Genomic DNA, 13,038 nt, shown 5'->3' with positions numbered 1-13,038 from the left:
TAACTGCTGGGCAGTGCAGTGACTTACGCATTGATAGAAGTACTCCACAGCTCAGATCTAGAAGTTATTAATGAATTAAGTCTAGTAGTTCAATCTCTTTGCTGGCCGAGTGTTGTGAGGAAAGTGTACAGCATATTAAATTGTTCCTTTCAACATCAGGAATTTCTGCAGGCCTGCAGAGAACAGATATCACTGATCTGGATATGAACTTTTCTTTCTCTATACAGTTGTAATAAAATGGCATCACCCCAGCAAATGGATTAATGTGGCTAGAACTGTATTGCCGAAAATTACATTTTATTATGGTCGTAGTCCTAATAATTATTTTGCCTATATTTGGTAGAACTTACATGCCAATACCGTAATATATATATATATATATATATATATATATATATATATATATATATATATATATATACACACACGACATACATTTGGAATACACTTTTCTATGGAAACACTTGGCAGCACCGTTTTGACGTGAGAAAGGCAGCGAAGGTTGAAGATTCAGTCACAAATTAGGTCACTTCTGAAAAGCAGTCATGGCTGGAAAATAGTTTCTTATGTAAAAGGATCACCTCTGAAAAGACAGTAAGGTGGTGTAGGGCCAGCGACAGCCCAGCGTCATGCAGAGTGTAACTCATATCAGGCTAGTCACCTTGAAGGCTAGTCCATCATGTTAGGATGACCACTGAAAGAGTGGCCGAAGAAGAGTCAGCCACAAGGGTCAATGTAGCCTTCCAAAGACCAGCAGGCAACAGGCTAGCAGGAAATTGATTATGTCTCAGCACTACTGTATTAAATGAGGGGCGGAATTAATTGGGGCCTTTATGAACATCGCACAGCTGCTAGATAATTTGTTGAAGTCCTCCCAGCGGGGCCCACCCAAGGTGGTTTGACAGCCACTGCTCGGAGGCCCTGAGAAAGCTGAAAGGGGCACTCAAACGGAAGCCCAGAGATAGAGAACTGGTGGCTGCTTGTCGTGCAAGCTACAAGCTAGCATTCAAAGGTAGAAAGGGGAAATTACAACGGGCTACATAGGAAGAACTTACAGAGGCGGCAGAATCTAGGGACTTCGCTCGCTTCTGGAAAGTAATTAACCACTCCTGTTTTTCTGACCCAAATAAGCCGGGCTTAAGCAACAATATTCTTCCAGACCAATGGCAGGAGCATTTTCAGGGCCTGTATAACCATCTTGCTAGGCAGGATGATCAGCAAACCCCAATTATCCTTGTTGTCTTCGCATTGGACAAAGTAATCCTAGGAATAGAGTGTTTGACGAGGAATAAGGCACCGGGGCCAGACGGGATCCCTCCAAATCTTTTCAGGTCTAATAGCGAGGTTTGGGCCCCTCTCTTAACAAGGGTTCTGAACGCAGCATTAAATGCACCTATGCCAGCTTCATGGTCTACTGCTATTATCGTGCCGATCTTTAACCCCTCCGGTGCTCATGACGAGCTCAGCTCGTCATGAGGTACACCTCTCGTACACTCATGACGAGCTGAGCTCGTCATGAACACACCCATTAACATTATGGCCCAGCACAGGAGGAAAATATCATCAGCAGCCATAGTGTTAAGAAGGGTAACAGGGACGGCCCACACGGTTACGGCTAATAGATGTTGCAGCAAAGGTCCTGGGCAGGTGCTTTTAAACAGGTTAAAGGATTGGGCAGAGGAGACACAAATTATTACAGATGTTCCATATGGGTTTCGCCCGGGAAAATCTACTATAGATCAGTGTCTTAACCTGTATCTTATCACTGCAAAATACACTATAGCGAAGGCTGGGACTCTATATCTAGCCTTTATGGACCTAACTGCGGCCTTTGACCGCGTGAATCGCATTAAGTTGTGGGTCCTTATGAGGGACCTTGGGGTAGACATAATAAATATCCTTCAATCCCTGCACTTCAATACGACAGCAGTGGTAAGATATACAAAGGAGGGGAAGTTACGGAGCCTTTCAAGTGCTCTTGTGGGGTCAGACAAGGATGCATTCTTGCTCCATTCTTGTTTACTATATACATTAACGGTCTTGATACTGCCCTGCGGAACATTGAGGCTGATAAGCCTAGAATAGGGGACAGAACAGTACTGGTGCTGCTGTACGCAGACAATACGGTGCTTCTGGCCCGCACCCCACATAGTTTGCAGCTTTTAATAGATGGCTTCGTGAAATTCATGGACCACTTGGATATGTCCTCTAATCTCGCAACATCATATGTGATGGAGATGGGAAAGAAGCCCAGTAAAAAATATAGTTATCCTATAGGCTGATACACCCTGGGCAAAGTCCCAGCCTTTACCTATTTGGGTGTGCTTTTTGATAACCGTCTGAACTGCAAACACCTAACTGAGGAAAAGTGTCTGACCCTGAATAGATCTATGGGTTCAATTGTAAATTATGCACAGAGGTTGAAGTGTTGGACTCCAGGCGTACTTTTAAAATTGTATAATTCTATCTGCTGTGCTAAAGTCTTGTATGGTAGTGAGGTGTGGGGTTTTGTCAAACCCTCCAATCTGCAATGGGAGGAGAACAAATATTTAAGGCGGATGCTGAAGGTCCCGCAGAGCATGCCAGCATATTGTGCCCACGAAGAACTGGGTGTTAAGTATATAACAGATAGTGTGAGAGTGAAGCCCCTAGTATGTTGGTTGAAGCTCTGGATCAATGCAGAGGTGGGGCTGAAAAGGCTGGTAGTGCGGGATTGTCTCTCCCTGAAGCATGCGAGCGAAATCCCATGGTTGAAATACGTTAGGGATTTTTTTGGAAACCTAGGGCGTGCAGACCTTTTTGATAAACCGGAGACAATGAGGCCAAAAGATGTAGTTGATTTCAAAACACTGTACCTAAAGTTTGACATGGCACAGTGCGAAACTATCAAAATGGGAAAACATTCGGTGAGGGACCATATTTTAGTTAAAACATCACAGGCATAGAACCTTATTTAACATTAATGACAAGTGCCCACGGTCGTTTTCTGATAACCCGTTTTAGAATGAATTAAAGCCATCACTTATTGGCAGTACCGGCAGGTTTTATCACAAATTTAGAAGAGAGGGGGCCCTGAGGCTGTGACAATAAGTCTCTGCAGGATACCCTTCACCTAGTTTTACTCTGCCCGTATTATACCTTCCCCAGGAAATTGTTTTTAAAGGACCTGCTAAGGAAAGTTAGATTTAGGCAGGCACGGGTAGCTCTGTTGTTTTTAAAATTGTCCACCAATGTTTTTACTCTTTATTGGGTGGTAAACCTTTTAAGATCCGCTTTAAGGTTACGAATAACAAGGGGGGATTGAGTACACCTATGAGCCTTATTACCCTGTTAATACATAGTACATTATGGATTCACATTGATGATACTGCATTTTAGTTTATTCAAGTCAAATATATATTTATGAAATATTTTTTAATGATTGTTATTTATATGCTTTTATGTTTTGTGTATCAAATCGAATAAAGTTGTTATTATTATTATTATTACTGCATTAAATACTGTGAGTTACCGATGTCATAATTTTGACCAAATAGAATTCTGATAGATGAACAAAAAAATTTTAAGAATTTAAAAAATATGTTTGGTCTTACATTCTTAAATAAGGAAGACTGGAGCTGTCCTGGGTCTAAGAACTTCATTGAGCAAATCAACAGGTTGATCGAATGGCAAAGTTCTGAATTTTCAAGCCACATGACTTGAATTTGCAAAGAATGGAACAAATACACGCTTTCTTACCTCGAGAATCAAAAATGATAGGGTTACAATCCTGGTTAAGCTTCCAGCCACATTTGATCACATGACCTCCTTCCACAATGCCAGCTTGTGAAGTATTTGCCTTTGGTGCACCAACCAGCAGAAATACCCTAGAAATTGAGGTACATAGTGAGACTGAGCAGTTTCTATAAAATCTCTAAAACAAATTCAACAGTCGAGAAAGAATTTTACAAAACTTCTTGAACATTTATAGTAAAATATTCATAGGATTGCCACTGATGTCTGGCAATTCAGCAATTTCAGTACACAACATACAATTTGCCTATGAATGCGTTTTAAAAATTGTCTTGGTGATGAAGACATTTTATAATTTCACTAATTTTAGGATACTGAATAGTTCTGATGATCTAGAGATTACCCAACTCCAATAAAGATCTATACAGAAAGCAATTATAAGTAAACAAGAACAAGGTTTAAAGTGCTTCTTACAACCCTCTGTTAAATGATTACTGAAATATATGCATATAACATCCGAAACAATTATTTTACTGATCCTGACATTTTGTGCCCATTTATCTTATATCACTTTTCTGCCCTGCTGCTGGGATCTGGAGCTTACACTTCAGAACTGTCTAGGGATATGATCGACTCGACATAGCAGACCAAGAATGCATAGTGTGGATACGGTAGGAAAATCATACACTGTGCTCAGAGTGATGGCACAATTAGGCAGAGCAGCACCTGAGCTTTAAACCTAGTAATACCACTGCGGATCACACCACAATGGAGTTGGAAGAGTGAAGATTGTGGGTGCCTCTTTTAATTAGGGATGAAATCTCACTCCTGTGTCTCTTCCGTGCAGGCTGGGGAAGGACTCTACCAGAGAGCCTCCTGCACAGTGGCTGCTGTTCAGTGCCCTGCACTCAGAAATACTGGGACCAGACTTACAAGAATCTCTCAACAGGCAGAACAAAATAACACTTGTAATGAAAACAAGGAAGAGGCAGAAATTCAAAGAATTGAATCAGACTGAGAGCCTGCAAGGATGACGGTCCAAAAAGGACATTAAAAATACAAGTAAGCGAATAATTGGTATGTTCTTGCCCTCACCTAGAGATAGCACTTTATCAGAAAGTGTGATCTAAAGGGAGGTTGCGTGCCCTAGTGGCAAGCTAATAAAAATGCCCATGCCATGTACAGCACCCATGCCAAATCCCCACTGCCTCTGTCTGCATAAACGTGTTGCCGTGGTGTGCAGCCTGTGCTCCCTTGCCTCTGTGCCCCTTCCACAACTCAATGCTTGAGCCATATTGTGCCAGACGTCACCTGTTCCTTGCAGCACTATCAGTGGTCCCAGGTGGAGCATGCGCGAGTTAGGTTCGCACTGCTGCATGCTAATATTTCCCAAGTGTGTCACTGAGCAACTTCTAACTACACAAAAGGCAAAACTATTGGCTTTATCAATGATGTTTCTTCGCTAAAAAAATTCCTACTCTGCATGAGGACATTACTAGACTATCATGACATATAAATGAAGGCGACATTATTTTGAGAATGCTTCAATAGATCATTCTCTTCTGACACAGTAAGTCAATGTTTAAAAAAAGGACAACAGTTGTGAATGGTCTGAATATGCGTGGCAGATTCTGTTTGCATGGTGTGTGGGCTAATAACAGCAAACTCTTCTATAATCTTTCACAAATCATCCTCCTGAAGCAACTATAATTCCATACATTGACTAATTACACCCAGTTTTTAAAAAAAACACAAGCATTTTCAATGCAATTGGTCACACATTTGCAATATATTAGGGACCCCCTCTAAAAATACATAAACGGTCAGGGAGAAGAGGGGAAAATATGACACAAGAAGAAGAGAGTCTCCCTCTAGAGCTATATTCCTTTTCACTGATTAGCGCAAATTCAAAACGTGAGCTGAAAATCCCTTGACAACAAAGTGCTCAGACAATTTACAAAAATATATTTTTTTATTTAATTTCTTTTAGCAAAAACGTTTATCATAATTCTATTTTTTTTTTATTTTTACTGTATATAAACAACTCAATACATTATAATTCAGACAATTGTATAATCAACATATCCGTGGAAAATTGCAATGGAACAATAAATAATAGGTATCCCCAGGTAGAGAGACAAGCGACAAACTCACACACTCTCATTCATACAAAACTCATACACTACCTAAACAACTTCCACACTCTTTCGTATATCTGGGAAGCCAACTACAGAATGGCATAGTAGTCTTGGTGACCAAATACAACAACTGCATATAGCAGGATCTAAAAGGCAATGGTCACTGACCATACCCATTATTTATTGTTCCATTGCAATTTTCCACTGATATGTTGATCCTACAATTGTCTGAATTATAATGTATAGGTATAGGGATTGGCGGTTTGTACAAGAATGGTGAATGGACTACAGACAGAGGAGCAGAAAGAGTGTGTGAAAAAGAGAGAAAGAAGTGGAGAGCAGGCCACAGAGGCATAAAGAGTACAGAGTGTACATAGAAAACAACCCAAGAAGAGGAGGAAAACGTGGGTTTGAGGGACAGAAATCTTGAAAAGGCACGGGAAAGTAGCTGTGCTTTAAGTCCTGAAGTGAACCAATATGAGAGAGGCGGGGAAAGTGTGTGAGAGAGAGGTGAGCGAGAGAGAGGTGTACAAGAGAGAGAGTGTGACTGAAGGACACAAGCCCCCCTTGCCAGGCTTCTGAAATTTTGCAGAAATGCTACAAAGAAGTCGACCAGCGCCAAATCCCCCTTCAATAATATTTACATAAGACGCTTTGACTGAAACACAGCAGAAAAGCAGTGAATGCAGCTCAACAAAGGCAGCTGAATTTGTCACCTCAAACCCCCTATTTCTGTCCCCGGGTACACACAGAGCCTGTTCCATAGACATCAATCAGCGTCCGTGTTAATAATAACATGCTTAAATGGAAAAAATGCTCTTAATTTATCCTCCGAGTTACTTGTAATGCCCATGTTAAATTGTATTGGCCAGTTAGAACAGATTTTTGTAAAATCTCGTTACGCTGTGTGTTTGGAGCTGGACTACGTGCAGAGAAAAACTACACATTTATATTAGCCAAGTAAAAAAATACCAAATGAAACCGTTACAAACAGTTAAGGGGCTCAAAGATGCAACATGAAAGCAAGACTGCAAATCATAGTATCGAAGGTGCTATTGGGTAAACTGATAACCCTGGCTGAATGTGACATTAAGTTTGGGGCTCGGGCCTAGTTGTAATCGTCATTAAAAGTTCTAACTGGAATTATATGAGAACGATTAACGGTTGCCCCAAAAAATAAGTGCATCCTGCAAGAACACGATTTACAAGTGAGCCCAAGGCTCTTTACCCAGAAAGACCAGCATGTAGGCCAGAGACAATGTAAACAAACAAAAGCAGGTCAGTTGATAAGAGCTCCCTTTAGATTTCTCCAGTGTCGAGTGACGTTTACATCGTGGTCGCAGCAATCAAGCGTGCATGGAGCAAAGGAGCTGTCTGACTTACTGAGGGAAAAAGTGTGGGAGTGCTCATTCTCGTTGAGTTAAGCACACAGCTGGATGAAAAGAATATTAAAAGTCGCAGGTTGTCTCGCATCCTCCAGAAGACGAACAAAATAATTAATCACAAATACGAAACTATTTGTCACGTTTCATTCATGACAGTCGATTGTTTGCTTGCTCTGCATCTGAAGACTACAAGCATCCAGAATATTGCTGAAAACATGCACTCTCCACAACCCCCCCTTTCAACTACATAACTATATCGAGCAAATAAACAAATCCATGCCTTAACTCAGCTGCTTATATCAAATGTCGTCAGATTCTCACTTGCTGGAAGGCCATAAATCCGCCAGTTTTCTTGAAACCAGAAGAAAGTGCTACTTACTCTTATATGGGACACCTAAAATGCACACATCGCAAGGGAGAAGAATGCACGACACTCGTTAAACTGAACTTATCCCAACTTTCATAATGTTGCCGTGTGAGACAGGCATCCTGTTCTTAGCTGCAAACATATTAGAAGCACACCGATGCATGAAAAGAGATTAAGAAGGACGAATGAGTTTCATAATGTAGCAGTACTATGGGGTCGGTGGTCATATCACTGAAAATACAAGATTTGAAAAAAATATTAATGTCTACAGGTGCTCGTGGAAGTCAATTTCTATGGACTGGAATCTAGAGAATGCTAAAGTGATTCTGGTATTTTACTGACCTCTATCAGAGCCAGTAGCCGTGGTGAAAGACAGTTCAAGTCACGGAGCAGCTGTTTGAAGCAACGCAAATGAAGCGTTGTTTTGTTTTCTTCTGCTCGCTTTATTTCTCTAGCTAACAGTGACTAGCAGAAAGAACATTATTATTGTTTGCTTTCCTCTGATAATTATAGATAAGTTAGAATCTTTCTGCATGTTTCTACACATTCTGAGTTACTATAGATTTATTTTTTAACTGAACTTGTATTGAACAGTTTCTAATATCTTTTTGCAACAAATGTCTAACAGGTTTTTGATATGTTTAATTTTTCACTAGAGGTTCTATTTTTTTTCTTGATCTTTGCAAACATGGTCTCTCTTTCTGAAAGAGTTACACACCAAGGTTTTAAGTGGTTTGTGAGAAAAGTGATGGTATAAACAAGTATTATATGGGATAAAGAACCCCCTGCTGTAAATGATAAGGCTACTGCCAGTCACCTCAGAGTTTCATTACCTTATAATGAAACTCTGCCTTTGGCTTCATTCCCTATATAGTTATGGAACTCCTCAATGCCTTGCAATAGCCTTATCATGTACGGCAGAGGATATTTTTCCCCATATATAGATTTGGGTCGCATTCTACTCTGGTTACAAATAAAATATGAATGAGCCCAAGCTAGAACCACACTTCACTGACTGAAGTCTCCCATTCTCTTATGTTATACTTGTCCTATACCAGTTTCCGTTTATGTAAAATAGACTAGCCTCAACATGTTATAAGATGCGCTCAGCTGCCCTGTGGCTGGGTATGCGCTATATGAATACCTGAAATAAATAAATACCATGCCTTGCCTGTGCCATCAAGTAGTGCAACCTTGAGCATTATAGAAAAGATACGAAGAGCCCAACCCTACTTGAGTGCAGGTGCTGAACAAAAGAAAGTGACGTTGAATGAGGAGCTCATGGGCACACCTACATGGGAGCTCTCACTAGGAATTAGTGCCTGGAAACACAGGTATTACAATTTCATAACTTTATTGTTGCCGAAAATGTGCACTGGACATCACACCAGTCTTTAACAATTGAAGGATTTGAATATCTGGTGCAAATTGAAGGCCTTTATGAGAGAGATACTGTTTCATCATTCGAGATTTGTAAACTAATTTTAAAATCATATTATCAAGAGCGAGAGGTAAATTAAGATGACGTAGATTAAAAGTAGACACGGTCAAAATTTGCATTATGCCTCTGTAATTAATTTTGCCCATTCCCTGAAATTCCGCTATTGTGCCACCTCACATAATTATGCACCGTTTGTGGTAAAAATGTACTGAAAACACATGGGCACAACACTAACGACAGAGTGCAAGTGGCTGTTGTCAGCGGGGCCTTCTTGGTATTTCTGCACTTTTTTTGCAAGAAATGCATCCTCACATACAAAGTGGATAGGAGGAGCTAAATATAGGACCAAATGAAGTTTTGCATTTTGCGTAATTTTGCTGACATTTCGGGTAATTGCGCAGAAGCAAATAATGCACATTTCACTTACATGGTGCTACCATAAGGAACCCACAAAGGATACTGAGTAATTCAAATATGGCGCTGGTACTGAGGGGTAAAGGTATCAAAAGGGAAAAAGTCTTATTACAGGGGGCTCCTAAAATCCTTGCACCAGTGGCGCCTGTAAATGAAATCATGTGCAAAAATAAAAAAATATACAACATTAAGGTTAGTTCCGACGCTCAGGCACTCCTTCAGGGAAGTATGCACAGAAGATGAGTCAAACTACTGCAACTCACAGGTCAAGAGGGTTAATCGATGACGTCAGTTGACTCACTGTCACACGCTGACGAGCTGGGGAGCGGAAGCAAAATGTGAATTACATTTGAACACACCAATGGATCAAGAGGGCTCCTTAAAGCTCCTGTATGTATACAAGCTTAAGCTTCTTTTTTTTTATATATATGAGCCTGGCAGAATAATTAAAGCTGTCGCTATGCCAGGCTTAAAAATGAAGTGCTATTGGTTTCTAAAATCGATAAAAACTTTTAAAATAAAAGAGTCCCCTCCTGAAGAGTGAATCTTCAACTTTTGTATAAAGAATCAGGCTGCTTTATCGCAAGAAGAACATATGAATAAAGAAAGAAATGAATCTGGCAAAAGTAAAGCCAGCCAGGATAAAGGGATTTGGAAACGACCTGAACATTTCGCAGACTATGCAGATTGCCAAGGTAAGGCGTGTAATTGCTGGATTGAAGGAGGGTAATGACTAGGGTGGTATAATGCCTACCTCACATGGGCTGAGTCAGTCTACTCTCGGCCCACACGAAGGCTACAGTGCGTCTTAACCGTAATATCTAAAAACAGAGATTAGCGAAATAGAAATACAGAGGGCTGTAGGTCAGCATCAAGCTAATACTTGTTGTTGATGTCATTCCTTTCTATGACTCACCAAGCATCCAGAGAGTCGGCTGCATACACACTAGAAGGGCAGCTTCTGAACATGTCTATTGTCCTATGCTTACCTCTACGGAGGGGGAGCGACCCTTGACCCTTCCAGGTAGGTCGCTCCCCCTCTGCCCAGCACCGCCTGTGCCAGTTCTCTCCCTCGCTGCCCGGTTTTTCCTTCTGCTCCCCTCGAGGCCCCCGTGTCTCTCTGCCCGTTTTGCCTTCTGTTGCTTAGCTGCCCCTACATTTCTCTGCCCTTTCTACCCTTTCTTGGGACCTTTCTGCCTCTGTGCCACTCGTTTCCCCTTGTTTTTTGTGACCTTTCTGCCCTTTCTTGTGAGTTTTCTGCCTTCTGTGCCCCTCGTTTCCCCGTTTTTTTGTGACCTTTCTGCCCTTTCTTGTGCCCTTTCTGCCTCTGTGCCACTCGTTTCCCCCATTTTTTGTGACCTTTCCTGCCCTTTCTTGTGACCTTTGTGCCTCTGTGCCACTCGTTTCCCCCTGTTTTTGTGACCTTTCAGTGCTTTTTTGTGACCTTTAACCCTGCTCGCAGGCAGGTCACCCCCATGCCGCTGCTCGTCACCTGACTGCCTGGTTCCTGCCTCCCTGCTGCCTCCTTGTTTCCTGGGTTTTTCCCTCCCCTCTGCCCTGTGCGCCAGTTCCCCCTGCCCCCTCACCGCTCCCGATCCGGCCCTTTTCCGCCGCCGCTTCCCTGCGGCCCAGCCCCCCCCTGCACACCCATTCGCCTCCCCGCTCCCACCTCCCAGCTGCTCCTCCCTCCCAAGCCACCTTATATGCAGGCCGAGAAGCGGGCGTGCCTAAGGCAAGCCCGTCTGCGCCCGTCCGCACCTGGACCGCACCCAGCTCCAGAACCACTGGACCCCGCGAACGCCACAACACCAGAATGCACTACGATGCCAGCACCCTCCACGCTCTCAATGCCAGCCGAAACCACACCTGCTTCCAGGCCACCCCCGAAAAGGACCCACGGACCCTTCTCCTGCCACACATGCAGCTTCACCTGCGACAGAACCACCAAACCTCCAAGGACTGGACCCAACCACCTCCGCTGCATACACCTCAACACCCGCTCCGCACTCAAACACGCCGCCGAGCTCTGGGATCTGCTCGACACCTCCGCCCGTCCTGACCGAGACCTGGTGAAACGACTCCTCGGCGCCCGACATCGCCATAGCCATCCCAGATGGCTAAAAGATCACCCGCAGGGATCGCGCCAACGGAATCGGAGGAGGAATAGCCATCGTCCACAAGTCCACCCTCAAGGTCGCCACCCACTCAGACGACACCCTCAACACCGCCGAACACCTGCACTTCCGGATCCACACCGACCCCAACACCACCCTCAGAGGAACACTCATCTACAGACACCCCCCACCCCCGACCCTGGGCTCAGTTCAGCGACTCCATTGCAAACCTCGCCAGCACCCTCGCACTTGCCTCCACGGACTACATCCTCCTCGGGGACCTGAACTTCCACCTCGAGAACAACAACGATGCCAACTCCGCCACCCTGATCGACAAACTCGCCAACCTCAGCCTCAGACAACTCGTCACCGCACCCACCCACCTACGCTGCTGGCCACACGCTGGATCCAGTCTTCTCCACAGGCTCCCACGTCGCCTTCCACCACACCACCGAACTCCACTGGACCGAATACCGCTGCATCCATTTCACCTTCAAGAAACCAACCACGCACCACCGCACCCAACAACGGCCTCGCCGCTGCTGGAGCATAGTCACTGAAGACCAGCTGATCACCTCCCTCACAAAGAACCCACCCACTGACCCCACCAACCCAGACGCCGCAGTCCGAAACCTCAGACAGTGGATCGACGACTGCACCAACACCCTCGCCCCGCTCAAGAAACCCTACAACAGCCACGCCAACAAGAGAGCCACCTGGTTCATCGTCGAGCTCCAGACCTCTAAACGCGCATGCCGGAAACTGGAGAAGACATGGCTCCACGAACGCACACCGGGCAACCACGCAGCCCACAAGGACACCACCCGCAAACACCACCACCTCATCAGATTAGCCAAGAGATCCTCCTTCAAAGACCGCTTGGATAGCAACGCACACGACAGCAAAGAGCTCTTCAGCATCATAAAGGAACTCTCCAGTGCCAACGCCAACGACATCCCGCCCTCACAAGAACTGTGCGACTCACTAGCCATCTTCTTCCACCGCAAGATCGCTGACATCCACGACAGCTTCAACACCACGACCGCCCCGACTATGCCAGACCCCACCTCCCCTGTGAACACCACCAGCGCCAACCGCCTGACCTCCTGGTCCAACATCAACGACAACGAGACGCGCAAGGTCATGAACTCCATCCACTCAGGATCTCCGTCTGACCCGTGCCCACACCACGTATTCAACAAAGCAGACGCAGCCATTGCACCCCAACTACGGAAGGTCATCAACATCTCCTTCGAAACAGCGACATTCCCGGAAAACTGGAAGCACGCCGAAATCAACGTCCTCCTCAAGAAGCCCAAAGCGGACCCAAAGGACCTCAAGAACTTCCGGCCCATCTCCCTGCTCCCATTCCCGGCAAAGGTCATTGTGAAAATCGTCAACATGCAACTGGCCCGCCACCTGGAAGACAACATCTTGGACCCGTCCC

At 44.3% G+C, this 13,038-nt stretch overlaps 1 protein-coding gene across 1 annotated transcript in view; it reads right to left on the bottom strand.

The window, feature by feature from the left end:
- ITGAV (integrin subunit alpha V) overlaps window positions 1-13,038 on the bottom strand; it is a 402,152-nt gene that overhangs the window by 334,944 nt on the left and 54,170 nt on the right. Inside the window, exon 2 of the mRNA XM_078680488.1 lies at window positions 3,739-3,866. Within this exon, the coding sequence (XP_078536614.1) occupies window positions 3,739-3,866 (128 nt within the window). The remainder of the gene's footprint in view (window positions 1-3,738; window positions 3,867-13,038) is intronic.

Source organism: Lissotriton helveticus, chromosome 3_1 (assembly GCF_964261635.1).
Source record: "Lissotriton helveticus chromosome 3_1, aLisHel1.1, whole genome shotgun sequence".
Classification (NCBI taxonomy): Eukaryota; Metazoa; Chordata; class Amphibia; order Caudata; family Salamandridae; genus Lissotriton; species Lissotriton helveticus.
Note: the sequence above shows the minus strand (reverse complement) of the source record. Positions and strands in the feature narration are given on the sequence as shown.